This window comes from Oryctolagus cuniculus, chromosome 15 (assembly GCF_051225735.1).
Source record: "Oryctolagus cuniculus isolate XC-2025 breed Fujian yellow rabbit chromosome 15, ASM5122573v1, whole genome shotgun sequence".
NCBI classification, from domain to species: domain Eukaryota; kingdom Metazoa; phylum Chordata; class Mammalia; order Lagomorpha; family Leporidae; genus Oryctolagus; species Oryctolagus cuniculus.
The window spans coordinates 15,660,368-15,680,967 of NC_142881.1; the positions used below are offsets into that span (position 1 = coordinate 15,660,368).

Consider the following 20,600-nt stretch of genomic DNA (forward strand, 5'->3'; position numbering starts at 1 on the left):
CTTACTGTTTTAAAAATCATAATTAAAATTTTATATTAATAAGCTGACCATTTTTCTTATTTAATGAAAGGCAAAGTTCCATGCTGACGTCTCCCTTTTCGGGCTATGGCGCTCAGCCTAGTTGGGAGTCTGTGGGCTGCCCCTAAGGAGACCGGCATCCCAGTCCTGCTTCCCAGGCTGAGTTGAGATGGCTGTGAGTGAGCTTTCCCAAGGCAGTGATCTCAGCTGTAAAGTGAGAGGCTTTGTACCACATCAGTGATTTCCCAAACCTGGCTGTCACTGGACTCTCCTGGGTGGAGTGGGGATGAGATCTCTTAAGATATTCATCTTTCGCCTATTTTCCCTCCAAATCCACATGCTGATAATAGCTTCTAGAAGGTTCCCAAGTATGATGTTGGCAAGGTTGGAAGGCCCTGGTCCAGGTAAACTCTATGAGCCCTTCTCTCCTGACCCTGAGCAGCACTGCCCTAAAGTTAACATAGTGATGGACACACATTTACCCACCGTAGCCCTGTCCCTGAACATTTGAGCCAGCAAAGAGGTGCTTGCTCTTGCCACAAGTGGGTACCCTCATCCAAAATGCTTAGGACCAAAACTATTTTGGATTTTGGAATATTTGCATATGTGTAATGATATATCTTAGGAATGAGACCAAATCTAAACACAGAATTTATGTTTCCTGTACACCTTATACACATACCCTTAAGATAGTTTTATGCAGTATTTTTAGTATACCTGTGTTTTTTTTTTTGTTTTTTTTTTTTTTTTGACAGGCAGAGTGGACAGTGAGAGAGAGAGACAGAGAGAGAAAGGTCTTCCTTTGCCGCTGGTTCACCCTCCAATGGCCGCCGCTGCAGCCGGCGCACCGCGCTGATCCTGGCAGGAGCCAGGAGCCAGGTGCTTTTCCTGGTCTCCCATGGGGTGCAGGGCCCAAGCACCTGGGCCATCCTCCACTGCACTCCCTGGCCATAGCAGAGAGCTGGCCTGGAAGAGGGGCAACCGGGACAGAATCCGGCGCCCCAACCGGGACTAGAACCCGGTGTGCCGGCGCCGCAAGGTGGAGGATTAGCCTATTGAGCCACGGCGCCGGCTTAGTATACCTGTGTTTTGACTGCAACCCATCACATGAGATCAGGTCTAGAATTTTCAACTTTGTAGTGTCATGTCAATGCTCAAAAAGTTTAAAATTTTGGAGCATTTTGGATTTTCAAATTAGGGATGCAAGCCTGTAGTTAGTGCTGCTGCTGCTTCTGAGTTACATAACCTGACCTGGGCTAGGGGCTGCTTTTACAGTTTGCAAGTAACATTCATATAGAGTCGCGTTTAACCCTCCTAGCATGCCATGAAGTCAGCCAGGGTCGACATCCCTATTTATGTGTGGCTCTGAGTCTCAGAGTTTAAGAGACTTTGCCAGGTTACCCTGGGAAGGTCACATTTGAACTTGGTTTTTCTGGCCGTAACTCCAGGTTTCTCTCCATGACAAGGTTTTTCTCCATGCAGGTCACAGAAGGAAGTGGGAGGGACTGAAAAGGGGCATTTACAAAATAATTCAAAGTTCAGAAGGCCTGCCTCCCGAATAACTCAAAGTTCAGAAGTCCAGCTCCAGGACTGGACTCTGGTTTGCCCCATAATGAATCACGTGGGATTGAGGGAAGTGAGGCCTGTAACCAGGAGAGGTCAGTGAGGCACCCAAGGTGCACAGTGGAAAGGAACACTAATGGTCAGGGTCACACAAGTGCCCAGTCAGAGTAGAAGTGAGCAGCTTGGGCCTTGCTGGCCTACTCCAGTCCTGGCCCCGATCAGAGGCAAAAGGCCCTGTACTTGTTGCATTTAACTCCCTCCTGGCCTGCTTACTGAACAGATTTGAGGTTTGTTCAGGTTTCATTGTTAAATGTGAAACAGTAGGCTCTCTGGCATCTCCCACAGTGTGGTTCTGAGTATTAAAGACAGAGCAAGTCTGAGCTGATAGGTACTATTTCCACCTGCCAGTGCTTGGTGTCCCTTGCTGGCAAATCCAGCCAAGGCACTTGGCCTCTCTGAGCCCTATCTGTACCACAGAAAGTAACAGACAAGTGGGAAGACCCCCACCTCTCCACAGGACTCCTAAAATTTGGAAATGTAAGAATGCAGTCTCCTTGAGGATTGCCACCAAGCACATTTGTGGAGTTGGCCTAAGTCTGAATATACCTGTGTTTGCTTTGTGTGTTAGGCTAACTGCAGGGTGGCTTACAGGGAGAAAGAAACTGTGGACATGACATCTACTAGGAAGCTTGAACTTGATCTTAAGAAATTGCTTCTGAGTCCGATGTGTGAAGTTGGGCCCGTGTGTTTTACATTTTCGAATTGACAGCCCCACGCCTAGGAAAACTTGTGCTGGTGAAAGTTCCTGGCAAGTGGACCAGTTGCAAATAAGCAGGCATGGAAATGGTTTGTCATATGTCTACTAATTAATGACTGATTTTTACAGGCTGTCTCCCTGGTGACCTGGGAGGAGAAACCAACCAGTACCATACGTGCAGAAGGCAATAGCTCTGCAAAACATGCTGTTATAGATAAGTGTGTAATAGGCAGGGGAATTGTCTTCTGGAAAGAAACTGTTACTAATTCTCAAACACATAGTTACAGTCTGTCCTGTTTCTCATGGCTTGTAAGGGACTATACTTGCAGCACAGGGAGGCATTCGTATGTCTGGGACAAAGTATAATTAAGCAAGGTGATCACAGAGCTCCAGGCACGGTCCCAGGATGTGGGGAAGAGTTCACGCTTAGCCTGTAACCAGTGCTATTGGGGAGGAGCCCTAAGGTTCAGTTGGAACTCATGGCACTTACGATATGTCTTCATGAAGATTTTCCATTTGGAAATGTACACCCTGTGCACCCTGCTAGATGATTTCTTGGAACATTCGCCACTAAAGACTGGAAGCAAATCATCCCATTTTACTGTCTGGATGCCCATAAAGCCAGTGCGTTCTCTTTTCTTCAGAAAATGAGACACATTTATTTGTCTGGACTCTGTCCAGCTGGCTGGCTCAGTTATGTCTGCATTTCAGGCATGTTGGCTGTTCTTCCTCCAAGAAATAAATTTGCTTCAGAGGGCAGCAAGCAGAAGGAAGAAGGAAAAGGAATGAAATCATTGGAATAACCCTGAGGACCATGTCTTTCTGTCTCCAGGCGTCCGTTCCCGCCCGGAGACCGAGTCACGTTCAATGGAAGAGACTGCCTTTGTCAACTCTGTGCACAGCCGATGTCATCCAGTCCGAAAGAAACCACCTGCTCCAGCAGTAAGTGCCCCAGAGACCCGTTGACATGAATATCTTTGTAGTTCAAAAGTAGCTCAGGCAGGTGCCTGCCTTTTTGAGAACCCCTGCTAGCTGGGGCCAGGAGGCGTCCTGTTGGGGTATTTTCAGTTGTAAAGTGTGGTGTTCGGTGAAGCCGTCTCTAAAACCCAGGCAGCGCCATCAGCTCCATTATTTCAAAAAGACATGACAGAGTTGGCCACCAAACCTTCCGTTTTGACAGTGAGTGAAGGAAAACAGAATTATACGACCTCGCATTAGAAATGTCCATTCTGCTCATGGAGGCTGGGATGGAAGAACGCTTGGTGCTGATGTGATTGATACCTTTCTGCATTAACATGGCTCTGCCCACTGCACCCAGGGTACAGATGCAGTGATTTCTACTTACTCTTAAGTCACTTTTTCTTCACCCAGAATGTTCCTGATATGTAGTCATTTGATAGATGTTTTACGAAGCCCCGCAGTGTGCACTGTTCTTCATACTGGAGGTACACCTGGGAACACCCCCCCCCCTCCCCGCCCCAGGAAGCTTGCTTTCTGGTGGGAGCAGGTGGATGATAAATGCAAAGGTTAAAGTAGGAAGAAAATCAAACAGAGTAAGGGGCCTTGTTTATATGGGACGGTCAGAGAAGACCTCTGTCTATAGGTGACAGCTTATTTGACGAAAGTCTGGGGAGCGAGCCCCACTCTTACTAATTCTTACTCGGGGGATTTGTTATTACTCAGGATGAGTTCTCATCTGAATCCAGTCCTGGCTTCTGCTCTCTTTTTGTTCATTTAGTACTCCTCGTTGTTTTGGTTTAAGAAACAGAAGTGGGATTTAAAAAAAATGATCAATATGTTTTTAATTTATTTGAGAGGCAGAGACACAGACACAGACAGACCAGTATAACTTCCTCCAGAATAAAAACAGTGCCCAATCACACTGTTTCTTCTAACAAATAACGTGAGGTAGGTCAGTTGACAATCTTTGAAGCCAACATGTTCCGAACTGTGGTCACCAGGAAGGGAGCTCTTCTTTTATCTCCTGCCGGGGGCGTTAAGATGCGGGCTAGGCGTTTGCCTTGGTTTCTGTGAATTTTGCCAATCCTTGGGAGACCGGAAATAAATTCCCCTTAAGCTCCATGAGTCTTAATAGACGAGCATGAGATAAGCCACTTCTGCTCCAGGGGAACCCTGTGTAATTTACAACAGTGACTCCAAGTCTTCCCATGAAAGTGGAAGCCTAACACTTGTTAAAATAAATAAATAAGGAAATGTTTTGGCCAAAGCATTTGCATAGAAATTGGATTTTGACCACTGGGAGGGAAGAATAAAATACACGTGTTAGCACCACTTGTCAACACACTTGATGGGACCTTTAGCATGGGAATCCGTGAGACCTCCCGAGAAGTAGCAGCAGCCTGGGTACGACAGCAGGGAAAAAGCGGACACCATCCTGGACCCCTAAGGTTGGGGTTTAAGTCCTTCGTCATCCTTATGGCCCTGTCCTAAGCACGGCAGATGCAGTTAGCCCCAGGCTGTTAGGTAGGTGGCCTGCAGCGGGAGGAGTCACCCACCATTTGGAGGGCTTGCTTTGAAAGTCCAGTACCATATGCTTGGGAGGACTTTTCACTCTAGTTACGAAAGAGAGGAAGGGGTGAGGCCTACCACAGGATGTAGCAGAGGGTCACGCCCATGAGGCCGTAAGAGTCTCGTAATCGTCCTTTATCCACCTGTCTGTCCTGATAGGTGGGGACACTGGGGCCCATGAGCACATTCAAGGTCATACAAGCTCTCCAATGGTAGGGTAGGGTCAGATACAGGTCTTTTGACTCCCAGTTTTTTGCTCTCTTTTTGTTTGTTTCATTCTTTTCATTTGGTTTAAGAGGGGCAGAATAGAATTTTGTTTAAACTGTGATTAATATGTTATTTGTTAATTTATTCAGGAGGCACAGAGATAGAGAGATCCCATCTACTGGTCCATTCTCCAGATGCCTGCAATTGGGCTGAGTCTGGGAGCCAAGCACTCAGTTCAGGTCTCCCGCATGGGTCACAGGAACCCGATTCCCAGAGCCATCACGGCTGCCTCCCGGACTGTGCATTAGCCAGAAGCTGGAGCCAGGAACTGAACCCAGGCACCCTGGTGAGGAGTGCAGGCACCTTACCTGCCAGGCTAAATGCCTACTCCGGAAGTGGGATACTTTTAAAGACTTCTGGTCCTCTGAGGCCTAATATTTGGGAACATGTTTCCCAGTCATCATACTATTGAAATCATTTTTATGATTTTAATAAATTTTTGCTTTATCTATATTTTTCGATTTGTAAATGACATACATATTTGCATGTTTAAAAAAGAAAGGAAAGTTCTAAGTGTATAATGTAATCAAATGCAAATCTGTAGCTTTTTAAAAAATATTTATTTATTTATTTGAAAGAGTTACACAGAGAGAGAAGGAGAAGCAGAGAGAAAGAGGTCTTCCATCCGCTGGTTCACTCCCCAATTGGCCACAATGGCTGGAGATGCACTGATCCGAAACTTCCTCCAGGTCTCCCACATGGGTGCAGGAGTCCAAGGACCTGGGCCATCGTCCACTGCTTTCCCAGTCCATAGCAGAGAGCTGGATCAGAAGTAGAGCAGCCAGGTCTTGAACCAACGCCAATATGGGATGCCGACACTGCAGGCAGTGGCTTTACCCACAACACCAGCCCCAATCTGTAGCATTTTAAATACTGTTATTGCTACGGCCAGATTGTTGGGCCAAGCCATATTTTCTCCTTAGCTTCCAGTGGATGAGATCCCATTTTATGCAACTGCTTCAGTCAGAACACTTTTATTTTTAACAAGTACTTGTCTGTTGAGATAAGTACTCAAGTGGCATTTATGAGGCATGCGAGTATCTGTAAAAATGGCAGGAGGAGAGAGGCAGCTTTTCTATATTAGATACGTAAGTGCAAAATACCCAAACTAGGCAGGCACACAAAACTAGAGCAGTAGGAATTTCTAGGAAGTTTCTGAAATGTATTGGCGCATAATTGGAAAACACTTGGTTGCTATTTGTAACTCTGCAAGAAATGCTCTAAACTTTGAAACTCTTCTGATGTTACTTAAATTCCTATTTTAAAAAAATAAATGACATTTCAAACTTGGAAATCTTCCTAAATAGAAGTAAAACATGACCCTATTTTACTGCAAAACTCTTGCTTGGTGCTGTTCAAAGTCAGCAAAATATCTCAGAGAGTTGAGGTTCTAGGAGGAAGTTGCTTTTCTGACACAGTTTTAGTTCACATTCTTTGGCTGCTTTCCCTTAAGACTGAATAGGAGGTGAAGACGGCGAGAGGGAGAAAAGTATCCCGGAGAAGGGAGGGGGGCACTGAAAATTTCGACTGGTCTCAAATGAGTTTCCCCAGCAAAGATTCTGTATTTTGGTTTCAGCTGCCCAGTGGCCGCTCTGTCTGTGTTGCCTGATTTAGGAAGAGCTCCCCTTGGCATCTGCTGCCTGGTGTTTGCTCCCACCTTATTATAATCCTTTGAACCTTGACCTCTATTTTATTTTCTTTACCTAAGCACTCACACAGTACTTCCTGTGTGTCAGGCACTGTGTAGCTGGTTTGGAAATACCAACTCACTTAATCCTCATAGCAACCCTATGGGTTGGTACTAATACTGTCCCCTTCTCAGAGAAGAAACCAAGGCCATAAAGGTGAAGTAATGTGCCCAGGGTCACCCAGACAGTAAGTAGCAGAGTTGGGATCCCAACCCAGTCTTGTGGCTCCAGAGGCCATGTTTTGTTCCCTGATATTTATTGTATGATGTAAGTATCACTCTGATTTTCAAAGACAGAAGAGCTGAGCCTTATAGCAATGACCTGAGTTGTCTGCAGATTTTCCAAGTATTCTTGACTCCAAGGGCTGTGCACTTTCCACATGCCCCAGCTGCCTCACTGGTAGCATCAAGGTTTGGTGAATGGAAACCATCAGGAAGTTATTCAGGGAAGCAGACTCCTTCAATAAAAGGTCATAGCTCCAAATCAGTTAAAGCTGTTGCTGCATCCAGTCTGATAGAATTTCAGTCAAATAAGCTGTAAACCTGATATCAAACGGAAGTAGTAAAAGCTACCTCATAGAGTTGCGATGAACATTAATAAACTGTTTACCCAGATGATTCATGCATTTTAAAACTGTGTGCAAAAGACATTGTGCTCTACCAGAAGGCTCAGTACAAGGCGCCAAAGTTCAATTCCATTCCTTCCTGGTGCATTTTACCAGGAGCTGAACTGCTGGATTCCCCAGGGTTAAGGAACAGTGTGAGGGCAAGCCTGTGTATGGTAACCCAGAGCCTTGGAACTGGCTTTGCATTGTCACTGCTTGTCTCTTCCGGGCCCCTGAGCACGAGTGGGCCGCTGTCTGCATCACCCTTTGCATTGTCTGACTAGTGTCTGATCGTGTGTGGGCTTGGCGGATTGACACGACAAACGCCCCCACACACATACATCCAAGCCCATCTTCCTCTCTTTCCCTCCCATGTGTGGAGCATGTGTCACTGTTCCCACTGCGGTTGTCACTCCTGCAAGTGTCAGGGCAAGTGCCCCCACTGGCTGAATTTAATCCACATGCAGGATTTAAGAGGGGAGGAAGGCAGGTTCCAGTATTTTACTTTTCTGTTTGGCGCAATTTCTTTTCAGAGGTGCAAGATCGTTTTCTTTTCTATTTCTGTTCTCTCTCAAAAGATCATTTGCAGAGGGGTAGGGACTGTGCACTGAGGCACCTGCCAGCAGGTGCAGGGGTGAAGTCCTTACTGGCTTCTCACTGCTGGGGTCAGATCCTGGCTCTTCTAGTCAATCCCCTTCTTTTACTCCACTCTTATTTTCTCCACCTGTGAAATGGGAGAATAAAAGGTACCTACCTTGGAGGAGTAAATAAATATGAGGGTACTTCAAATGGCTTGTGGAAAAATAGAATTCAAATGTTTATTTTGGTACAAAAAAATGTTTGAAGCCATGCGTAGTTTTTTTTTTTTTTTTTTTTCTGAGACACATTTTCTGAGAATGATTTGAAGACCCCTCATATTTTATAGTGCTGAGCGCTCAGAAAAGAATAACTTGCTCTTCAGGCATCGGTTTCTGAACTTTTATGGGGGACAGTCCCCACTTTTGTGACTCATTTTTCTCCCTTTCTGTCAGGACAGCTCCCTTTTTCTGCTCTTTTGATGTTTTCCACCAGTGTAAAAGGAAGCAACACCCGGAGCACACCCACCCATGTCGCCCATGAATTGCTGGAGTTTGGCTCCTAGCAATGCGCTCTATGGCCCGGAAGCAGGTCCATTCCTTCTTCTGTAGATACTTTCTCCCTGTGGCATTCGTGGCAGCAGAGGCGTGGCAGGGCCCTGATGAAAAGTGGGGGTTCTGGACAGGTTGCCGGCTGGTTCTAACCCCAGCTCTACCACTTACAGATGGTGACCTTGAGAACTGCATCTCTCTCTGCCTCTATTTCTTTGCCTATAGATTGGGAAACAGTAATAGTTCTTTTTCTCTGTGTTCTTGCAGAGATAAGTAAATATAATATATACTTAATATAAGTAAAGTACGAGAAGGTTCATGCCATGGGGTAAAAGCACATGCACATGTTGGCCATTCTTCTTCATTTTTTAAAAAAATTATTTATTTATTTATTTATTTGAAAGTCAAAGCTACACAGAGAGAGAAGAAGAGGCAGAGAAAAAGAGAGGTCTTCCACTCTGCTGGTTTACTCCCCAAATGGCTGCAATGGCCAGAGCTAGGCCATCCGAAGCCAGGGTCTTCCCACGTTGGTACAGGGGCCCAAGGACTTGGGCCATCCTCCACTGCCTTCTCAGGCCATAGCAGAGAGCTGGACTGGAAGTGGAGCAGCTGGAGCTCAAACTGGTGCCCATATGGGATGCTGGCACTTCAGGTGGGAGCTTTACCAACTATGCCACAGCGCCAGCCCCAGTCATTCTTCTTTAAGGATGTTGTGGGACTGGAACTGGGTCCTGAACTATTCAGAAGAAAGAAAGAGAGAAAGAGAGAAAGAGAGAGAGAGAGAGAGAGAGGAAGGAAGGAAGGAAGGGAGGGAGGGAGGGAGAGAGAAAGAGAGGGAGGGAGGGAGGGAGGGAGGGAGAGAGAGAGAGAGAGAGAGAGAGAGAAAGAAAGAGAGAGAGAGAAAGAGAGGGAGAGAGAGAGAGAGAGGGAGGAAGGAGAGAGAAAGAGTGGGGGGGAGAGGGAGGGAGGGAGGGAGGGAGGAAGGAAGGAAGGAAAGAAAAGAAAAGAAAAGAAAAGAAAAGAAAAGAAAAGAAAAGAGAGAGAGAAAGAGAGAGAGAGAGAGAGAGAAAGAGAGAGCGCGATGACTGAGGAAAGCTTCCAGCATAATGACTAAGAACGTGGGCTCTGCCTCCCAAATGCCTAGCTTTGAATCCTCATGCCGCCTCTTCCTCGCCAGGTAGCCGAGGTGGGTTGTCTGATGTTGCAGAGCCTCGCTGCCCTCATCTATATATTGGGAGGCAGCTACTCAGGGTTGTTAGGAGGATTGAATGTGGTACCTCATGGAAGGAGCCTGAGTGTGGAGACGACGCTTGGAGCAGCAGTGCAGAGGGAGCCCCACCCCCACCGCCACCCTGCCCAGAGCAAAGGCTTGTTGGTCTCTGTCCCGAGAGTGATGTTGGACACACAGAGGAGGGAAGCCAGGCATCGGAAGGTCTAGGGGAGCTTGGCAATGTGGAGCTCTGGGGATGACCAGGTACAAACAGAGCTCTGAGAAGGTTAGGGGAGCTATACAGAATGAATGACTTTGGATCAGGGAGCAGGTTTGGGGAGACCGTTGATTATGGCTCCAGGTAATGGTGGTAAGAAAAGATGAGGAAGGTGGGTGAGGACCGTGTGAAATAAAGATACAGGATGCCAGTCATCCCATCAACAGCTGTCTCTTGGAGCACCTACTGAATTCTTAGCACTATGCTAGGCGCCAGCTGAATTCTTCATTACACGGTTAACTTGTCATGTTCCTATGATATATTTGTCAGAAATGTCTAGATTGGTTCATAGTCTGTTGCACTTTAAGTATTTGTATGTGTACTCACCACAACCAAGATAATGAACTTGGTGAGTCCAGTCTGAGGACCCTGCTGTCTCTCTCTCTTATCTACGGCCGAGCACATGAAGACCTAGATGAGCAGACTGGAATTGAATCAAAGCCTTCTCTTCTCTAAACAGGGCTAATTGCAATCTTGTCTTCTCAATGGTTGGTTTTAAGTGTTTATTGTAAAATGCTAAAAATATTACAAAAAGGTGGGGGAAAAATAAAAGGGGAGACAGCAACCAAACCACCTGAAATCTCATCAACAAGAGATCGCCTCTCTCAACATTTTAGTGACTGTGCTTCTGGATAGTTCTCTACGTGCTATAGACATGTGTACAGTTTTCCATGAATTCATCTCCTAGTGTTTTGTTCAAGGGTCTTCTTTTCAAAAACCATTTATTCTTCTGCATGTCACACAAACAGCTGAAAGCCTTGGATTTGCTTGGGCCCTTGGCAACAGTGGGCATTGTGTCCTGGCCAAAGCTGAGTTTTGCATTTCTGTAATGGTAGTTATTACCAGGTAGCTTGATAGTCCCTGGTATATTTCCCTCTCCCAACAGACTCAGAACTGCTCAATGACAAGGCTGGTATTTGTTTGGTCCTTATGAATAGCACTGTGCGTGAAGTAAGTGCACAAATGTTCAGGGAGAGAATTGATACCATCCCAGGAGAGGCTTTGGAGAGGAACCCTCAGCTCCCAGGTCCAGATGGTGAGGTCTCACCGCTCCTTGAAGGCAGACACCTTTGTGGTACACAGGTACAGTTTAGGAGCACGGGAAGCAAGGTATGTGGGCATATTTTAACCCACTTTTATTTTATCATATCACAAAGCATTTCCCTTTCTTATTAAAGAGGAGAATCGTTCTTTATCACATGAGATGAATCCCAGGTTTTTAAGAAAAGGTAGCAGTGTCCAGGAATGTGCCTTCTGACTCTGAGAGTGATGGAAGACTGCAGCTGTCGTCCACACCCCTCTGGGCGATTAGGGTGCTGGCCTTTGACCTGGGGGGCAGGTCTGCATCCTGGCATGACAGTTTCCATGTTGCTCTACAGGGTGTTGGGTGGGGTGCTGAAAACATTTGGGATTTGCCTGGTGAGCAGCCAGAGGTTCATTGCAAGGAGACAAGATACATTGCAAAGAGGAATATTAATATTCAGATTTTTCTGGCTAACATCTCTAACAATATGAGTCAGACGCAAAGAGCCCAGGGTGAAACACCTTTTCATTTAGCCCGAGCCTGGGTTATCTCAATTGCAAGAAGGAAAGAAAAGTTCCTGCTGTATAGGGAATGGATACAACTAAGGGATGGATGACAAAGTTCTTTCAGTGGGTGGACACTTAATGGCATTGTGTTATTTGTTGTTTTCTTTTCCATAGATAAATGTATTACATAATGAAGTACACACCTTCTAATAACTTACCAGACTAGAATTTAGGTGCTAGGAACAGAGGTCGTTGCCTGCTTCAATCTTACTTTCTAACGAGCCCAGCAGTACTGCAGGGTACCCCTGAGGTTGTACATTCCCTCGATGGAACCTGCAAGGCTCTCTGGGAAACTGCTCTTAGTAGAGAGACAGAAGGAGGGAACGTGGTAGGTGGGAGACAGTGAGGGGAGGAAAAGGATTTTTATTGTATGAGAAAAATTTTTTTCATCGAATGTCTTTACCTATCCAAAACCAAAGTGTGTCAAATTAAAATAATGTTAGTTTTACAAAATGAAATGCAAGGCTGGTCCCAGACCACAGTCTGACTGCCGTGTGCCCTTGCTGTGACCCTCAGCCCTGCGTGTATCAGGTGGCTGGTCACGTGAGCGGAGTACTGAAACTGACATCCTAGCCCTGCTTTGCTTTTTCCTGTCTTCGCAGTAGGGTAAGTGAGCTGGTGTTTGCGCACGCACAGCGAACCTGAGAAGCTGGCGTGCAATGCAGATGTGATTTCCTCTCTGGCAAGAGCCCATGCATGCTGAACGACCATGGCCAGTTAAAGATTCATCATAAAACTCCTCAACCAGTTAACGTTCACAACTGATTTAGGGAAGTCAGCCCAAGAACAAACCTTCTGGGTATTTTTTTATTATGATTATTGTCATTAATTATTATTGAGCTGAAACTCACATAACATAAAGTTAAGCATTCTGAAATGAAGGTTTCCGTGGCTGTTAGTGCTTTCACAATGCTGTGCAGCCACCACCTCCATCCAGTTCCAAACCATTGTGTTCCCCGTGCCCGTTCGTAGCCATTTTCATGATTCTCCCGTTCTCCCAGTCCCTGGAAATCACCACTCTGCTCTCTGGGTCTGAATCTGCCAGTTCTGCGCATTTCATTCTGATGGAATCATACACGCTGTTTCCTTTTGTGTCTGGCTGCTTCCACAGAGCACAGGGATTCCAGGGGTCACCCGGCTTCATGTATTGGCATTTCATTCCTCTTTTAATTTTACCGATTTGAAAGGCAAAGACAGAGATCTCCCATTGGTTAGTTTACTCCCCAAATACCCGCAGCAACCAGAGCTGGGCCAGGTCAAAGCCAGGAGCTGGGAACACAATCCAGGTATCCCAGGTGGGTCAGGGACTTAAGTACTTGAGCCATCACGTGTTTCCTACCAGGGTGCACATGAGCGGGAAGCTAGAATTGGGAGAGAGCTGGGACTTGAATGTAGGACCTCAGTATGGAATGTGACTGTCCCAAGCCACATTAACCACTGGGTCAAATGCCCACCCTTAATTTCTTTTTGTGGTGAATGATATTCCACTGCACGACTGTCCCACATTTCATTCATCCATTCACTGGTTAATGGGCATTTAAGCTCTTTCCACCTTTGGCTACTGTGAACCCGGCTGTGATGGACACAGCTCCACTAGTACTTGAATAGCCGTTTTCAATTCTTTTGGATCTTGGGTGCTACTATAAAAGTTGTTTGCCAGGGACTATCCCTGTGTCTATATCCGTGTCAGCCAATCCTCTAGACTCCCCCAGAAATTACTGGGCTGGCGCCTACAGTGTTCACCTTCTGACAGACATCGGCCTGGGTGCCGTTGATGCCACAGATACCGGAGTCCGTCTTTCTCTGCTTGCCTTTCTTTCTCTCTGGTTTGCTCCCTGTCCTGCTCTGCTTAGGGGTGCCTTGGGGCTCCTACTATCTGCATGCACATCTGAATTAGGTGTTATGAGCAGACAGGAGGCCTGCCCCACACCTGCAGAGGAGCTGACGGGTGGAGCCATGTCCTAGATGAGCGGTCGCTTGCCCGTCCTGAGAGAGATCACGCGGAGAATTTGTCTTGTCCACTGACGTCATGGCCTGAGCTTCCTAGTTAGGTGCAAGTAGGCAATCAGTGCCCTTGGCGTTGCCGTGGGACCATTGGCCTTTTCTGAGAGCATCTCATGCTTGGGTGGAACTCGGCTTTGTTTGCATGGCCTCCATCCATCTCTTAAAGAGAATCCTACTTTTCATCTCAAGTCTGTCTCTGTGATGTTCGCGCCATGAGACACATTGCTGAATGGGCACACAAGACCAGAGGAGAAAGGACCAGGAAGCAATGGTCCTCAGGGCCTGTGGGCCACCAGCTGGCCTTTGGGAATTGTGAAGGTGTGCGTGTGCTTCTTAGGACATTGCTGTATTCCCTACATGTAGCCCCTCGTTGTAGTTAGTGAATGTACACACTCATTGTTCTCTGAACAGGACCTTAAGCCTAAAAATCGGAGTGGGTAGCAAAAGAGTAGTCATGTTTTATGCCAATATTTTTTTATCTTCTATCAAAGAATCTCTACTCCATTCCCCAGAAATACAGGCATGGTACTCTTCAGGGAAATGGAAGAGAGGCTGCTTAAGGAATTCTTACGCAGGGAGCCAGCAGTGTGGCCCAGTGGGTTCAGCCACACCAACATCCCATATCAGAGTGCCACTTCAGGTTCTGGCTGCTCTGCTTCTGATCCAGCGTCCTGCTAATGCACTTGGGGCGGCAGCCAAAGACAGCCCAGGTACTTGGGTCCCTGCCACCCATGTGCAAGACCAGGATGGAATTCCTGGATCCTGGCTCCGACCTGGCCCAGACCTGGCTGTTATGAGTGAATGGAAAATTTCTCCTCCCCCTCTCCTCCCTCTGTCTCTCCTTTTCTCCCTCTCTCTGCTGCCACCTCCCTTCCTCTCTCCCTTTGTCTCCTTTTCTATCATTCTACCTTTCAAATAAATTAATCTTTTTTTTAAAAAAGTAAGTTTTTATGCAAGGCTGTGGACACACTGTCCTTAAGGAACTATTAAATTTCTCAGCTCCTAACCAGTTTTCCACATCCTTTCTAAAGTTCACGTTCCGCTTGATCAGTGTGTACCTTCAGCTATCTGATGGACTTTATGTCTCGGGCATGCGTGTCATTCACGCTGTTCCAAACAGGCCACAAGAAATTCAGCCTTTCCCGGGCCCCTCAGAATCAGGACAGAATCCAGTCCTGATGGCAGCGGCCTATGTGTGAGCCTCCAAATGTAAGTAGCGGAAAATTTCAGGCTCTCAACTCGCATGATGTGGGCTGACAAATCTGGGTGGTGTTAAGTCCATGGCAGACTCGCTTGTGCGTCTTCGTTGTTCACCATCACGCCTAGCAATGTTGGCCATGGGATTCCTGTTTATTCAGGGATTCCTGATCCTGAAGACAGGGGGAAAAAGCGCCCTGTACTCCAGAGCAGGGGCTTTGTGGTCTCCCCGAGCCCTCCTAACAGAAGTCTGTGGGCACTGGTTTAGAGGCTAGAATTGGAAGCTGGAAAGCTGTAAATGATGTACATTGATGAAACCTTTGACCAAAGGGACTGAAACTCTGCAAGGTGCATGCTATGGAGGAAGGATTCGATGGGCAAGAACTGCCCCTTGTCAGATCACACAGGATTCAGGAATGGGTACGGCACGGCCTGCCTGCAGCTTTCCTGATGAACTGAAGCTGCCGTCTGCTGCTGATAGGGCCATGAGAACTTGCTTGCTGTGCTGTGGTGTTTTCCAAAGACAACAAGAGACCTCACTTAAATATAGCAGCTCAGCGGGTACCCTGGCCGTGAAGACAGCAAGGGGAGCAGCTGACCTCAGCAGAGTCGTGGGTGACCACGGGGGGTCTCAGTGCACGGCTCCATACTCAGGGACCGCATAAGCCTTTCAAAACGATGTGACAAGTCTGGGGAATAAACTATTTCTAGCGCTGAAGCCCGTTCTCCAGCGAGCGGGAGTGGATGGCACCTGCATGGAATTCCAGCTGCTCAGACACAGTGTGTTGCCCTTCTGGGTGATGGCGGCACTGGATTTCAGAAGTTAAAACGCGCCTCTGAAAACTAAGTCTTGAACAGTGCTGGGCCTAACAAGTGCTCAGTTTCACACCATTGCTTTGCCTTTATCCTGTCTGATGCTGATCCCACCAGGCCTGAGGCACTTGCCATGGCGTGCTACAAAACAAAAACGTGCATGCATTTGGGTGACTTGGTTTAAATAAAAAGCATGGACTGTGACCAGTCAATATCTGTCAACCCCTAATTTGGGACCTGGCCGCCCTGAGCGGCCTGGGTGAAGATGAAAGTTAACCTTCAACAGCATCCACTTGCTGGACTAATGTTTTTACCCCTGCTAATGATGAGCCCCTTCTGAATAGGGAAAGGCTTTCAAATACCTAAATCATTTACATCTTAAAGATAATAAAACTGTGGTCCCACTCTTATAAACAATAGTGTAAGGAAAACCTGGGGGTTTTCAATCCATGTGATGCAAACTCAAGGACCCATGGCCAATGACAGAGATGCTTGAGGTTAGCCCATGTGTGAGAAAAAGTGGCACCTGCCACTGGGGCCCTGTGGCTACATGGAGGCCTAGCGAAGTGGAACTATCGGTCCTGCATAGAGCGAGCGCTCCCTGTCCCTCCGAGCAGCGATTCCCACAGTGGAATCCCCGTGGCAGAAGTTAGCCTGACAGGTGTGGGAGGCGGCTGGTTGACATGATAGAATCTGATCCCTGTTCAGGTCACTTTCTCCTGTGTCCCTCCCTTTTCCCTACTTTAGCTAGAACAATTGTCCTTTTATATGTGGCTTCACACAAGGTTGGGAAACCCACATCTTGTAAGAACAATTGGATGACAAGATAAGATGTCATTAAATTCAGGATCTCAAGTTAGCCAAATCCTGGAAATTAAATGTGTGTGTGTGTGTGTGTGTGTTTCTCAAATCTCCTTAGCTTGAGTCCTGGCCAGGGATGAAGTATCCTAGTTAACACTCTTCTAAAAGGATATCTTATTGAGTCTCTAAAGTCTCATTCCACTTTCTATTAATAGCGGCCTAATCTGAAATGATGCCATTTGTTTTTCATCCACGTGGATAGCCATGAACTTATGTGGTAATTTTGTGTATGACAAATACTGCTTTTTTCAATTCTTAATTATAAAAAAGGATTCCAGGTAAAGCTTTTTTTTTTTTAAGATTTATTTATTTATTTGAAAGTCAGAGAGAGAGAGAGAGACTCCTTCCATCTGATGGTTCACTCCCCAGATGGCTGCAACAGCCGATTCAAAGCCAGGAGCTTCTTCCAGGTCTCCCACGTAGGTGCAGGGGCCCAAGGACTTGGACCATCTTCTACTGCTTTCCCAGGCCATAGCAGAAAGCTGGATCAGAAGTGGAGCAGCCGGGTCTCGAACTGGTGCCCATATGGGATGCCGGTGCTTCAGGCCAGGACATTAACCCACTGTGCCACAGCTTGAATTCAAATAAAGCTTGAATATTCTGAAATATACCTGGGCAAGAGTTTCAGTGGCAAAAATGGATTTTATAATTCTTAATTTAAAATTCTTACCGTAAAGAAAGGGCATGTTCTGAACTGTCTCAAATTCCTATGGACATCTTAGGTCATCTCGGTGTCTCAACAAGCATTGATTAGTGGAGCAAAGTTTCCAGTCTCTTTTCCCGATCTATGTAATTTTTCCCAGTCATTCTGAATTTAGACACTCTACATCTCAGTGAGCCACTCTGGTTCCACAGTGGCTGTGTTCGCCCATTCACAGCCGAAGAGCCAGGAGTCAGGGGAACCTCCCAGGCATGGGGGTTTAAACTCAGAGCAGAGCTGGCAACGGGGGGCGTGGGTTCATGGTCGCTGGACAATGGCGTCTGCGGCCCTGCTCTCTACTGGGCCTTGTTCCGCTCTGGGACACGGGGCCTTCGTTTCCCAAGTGTAAAATAAAGCATTTCTATCCTGTGGTCTACGTGGTCCCTGACTCTCAGAAGTTCTGTGGTCTCTAAAGTACACATCACCCCTCATCTTCCCCTTGCGGGCACACCAGGGTGCACTGAAATAGCAGATGTGCAAAACCTCTTAAAAGTTCCAAACTGCAGAACGTGAGATCTTAAAACTGTGGGGATGATTCCGAAACAAATGCCTTCCCAGGGGCTGACGCTGGGCCTTCTAAAATAGATTTGTAAGGAGAAGATGAACTGGAAGCTGTGCTAGACTATCGCAGGTGCCAGGAGAGTGGAGACACCTGGCCTTTACCACGTGCCCGAAACAGGCGTGTCCTCTTTAATCCTCACAGCAACCGGGGTGGCAGGGACTGTTCATCCGCCCGCTCTACAGGTTCAGCGGGAGCCCAGCAGTTGCCCAGCCTCCCCCGGCCTCGTCAGCTCAGTGTCAGAGCTGGAACTTGTCTCCAGAGTCCTTCATGCCTGTGATTTGTGCACACAGGGGTCAGAGCACACAGGGGAACAGACAGTGAAGCTCCTTTTCCCTGCTGTTCCTCGTAGCATCCTCTGTCAGAGCCTCCTCCCCAACCCTGTTAATATCTTGGACGCACCCCATGGAGCTCTGGTCACTTTCAGGTCCTCAGAGTCCAAGCCAGCCGAAAACTCTACTCTCAGTCGTTTGTAGAGCAACAGCCTTTCCCAGCTCAGACCCCTCCTAAATGGAAGGCCCGCCATGGGAGAGCGGGAAGGCACAGCCCCTCCCCTTACTGCTTCTCTGTCTCCTTCCCGTCCTTTGGGGATGCTTTGGGGCCTGGGCAGGGGCAGGGGGTGAGAGGGACCAAGGTGTTACAGCTCTGCTTTGTCAGGCTTCCCTTTCCAGTAACTCTGGCTGGAGGCATGGGCGGAGGGGATGCATCTGAGTTCGTTGGCCAAAGTGTGCGATGTTAGGCTGACCTCCTGCAATCCAACCTTCCCTGGCCCCCCGTCCTGCTCCTCATCACCGCCTCCCACTTAGGAAGTCCCCCGCCCTTAGCAGACCCTTCTCAGGAGGCATCACTCAAGACGCTTGGGAGTGAGCCCATCCAGAGGACACGCGTGCACCCCCTGCAGGCCACAGTGAGCACTCACACCACTCCACTTCTGCCGTCTTCACTGGCCATCCAGCGTGGCTCCAGCCAACCTCTGGCCTTCCTAACTCAGCAGGCTGCAGACTTCTGGTTCATGAGTACTTCCAAGCTCCAGGACTGCCCAGTCCACTTGTTCCAAGAGCTCTAACGTCAAAAGCTGCTCTTGTCCCACAGCAGTGTCAAGGCCTGGGCTTCCCCACTCAGTGAGCGTCTAGGTATAGGACTGTTCCGCCCTCGCCAAGGGATCCTCTGATCCTTCTCACAAGGGAGGAGAGGGAAACATCGCACTATGCTGTGTGGTAGCTCCCTGCTAACTGCTCTGTTCAGTTTTGAATTTCTGATTTCAGAGGTAGGTAGGTAGGCAGTAGGGGTTGGCAGAGTCTTCTGTCTTTTGCTAAGTTCTGCAAGAATATTTCTAGCACCCATCTCTGGAAGATCGAAATCCTATCACTACTGTCCTCATCTCTCCTTAGCCAAAAAAATCCCGACACTAGGAAAGTCCCATTGTATGTTCTGGAAGCTTTGAGCCTGGATGGGCAGCTGCTATCAATGATGGTTACCATCCTGGACTGTTCTGGGCATGCCCAAAACATGCAAGCCTAGGAAGGTTAGGATGAATGGAAACTCAGCTACTATGTATATGTCATTTTTTCTTTTGAAAGGAGATCATTTAAAATTTTGCTTAATTTTTACTTACTTATTTTATTTGTTTAACAGCAGAAAAAGAGAAAGAGAGAGAAAGAGTTCCCATTTGCCAGTTCATTCTCCAAATGCCTGCAGTAGCCAGGGCTGGGGCCAAGCCAAAGCTGGGAGCCAGGAGCCAGGAACTCAGTCTGGGTATCCCACATGGGTGGTAGGGACCCAACTACTTGAGCCATCCCAGACTTTGCATTAGGAAGAATCTAGAATCAGGAGCAGGGCTGGGACTTGAACCTTGGTGCTCTATGTGGGATGTGGATATCCCAGACAGCATCTTAACCACTGTGCCATTTGCCTGCCCCAAATTCTCCTTTCTGTGGCTCCCTGTTCTCAGTCATCTTAACCAGAGAGGCATCTTCACAGACTAAGATATCTTTTTGGCATTAACTTTGCCCAAAGGTAAATTCTAGGAGGGCAGAAATAGTTCTTAAGGAGAAGGCAGGCTGCTGACTGGCGGGCACTTGAGGGCTGCCAGAGTAATGACACCTGCACTAGCTTAGGAACGCCAAGGTCTTAGGAAGACCTCATCTTCAATTTAAATGCCTTTAAAGCCCAGGTGTCTGTGGCTCTATGCCAAATACAAATAGGTGTGTTAGGGAGGCAGGCAGGATCCTTATTATTAAGAATAGTTATTTCCGGCCAGCGCCGCGGCTCACTAGGCTAATCCTTCGCCTTGCGGCACCGGTATACTGGGTTCTAGTCCTGGTCGGGGCGCCGGATTCTGTCCTGGTTGCCCCTCTTCCAGGCCAGCTCTCTGCTGTGGCCAGGGAGTGCAGTGGAGGATGGCCCAAGTACTTGGGCTCTGCGCCCCATGGGAGACCAGGATAAGTACCTGGCTCCTGCCATCGGATCAGCGCGGTGCGCCGGCTGCAGCGCGCCGGCTGCAGCAGCCATTGGAGGGTGAACCAATGGCAAAAGGAAGACCTTTCTCTCTGTCTCTCTCTCTCACTGTCCACTCTGCCTGTCAAAAAAAATAGTTATTTCCTTTGGACGAAATAATACATCTTATGGGTTCAGGTGTGTATGTTGATTTAACAGGGACCCACCTAGCTGAATCCCTGCTCTTCTCTGGCTCTGATGCCAAGAGTCAAGGGACTGGACAAAGTGTTTCAGGCTAGGTGTTTTTTTCTTCTTCTTTTATCCCATTTGGTCATTATTTTCCCTCGGAAGAGTGCTGGCAAATTGCTAGTGGGCTTTATTTCCTTGATGCTGCTCCGTA

General features: G+C 47.5%; 1 protein-coding gene across 46 annotated transcripts in view; it reads left to right on the plus strand.

Annotated features, from left to right (window-relative positions):
• Positions 1–20,600, plus strand: part of ABLIM1 (actin binding LIM protein 1) — a 325,273-nt gene that overhangs the window by 198,741 nt on the left and 105,932 nt on the right. For all 46 annotated transcript variants that reach the window (XM_089314295.1, XM_089314270.1, XM_089314272.1 and 43 more), the window contains one exon: positions 3,171–3,280. In XM_089314295.1, coding sequence (XP_089170421.1) covers positions 3,171–3,280 — 110 coding nt within the window. The remainder of the gene's footprint in view (positions 1–3,170; positions 3,281–20,600) is intronic.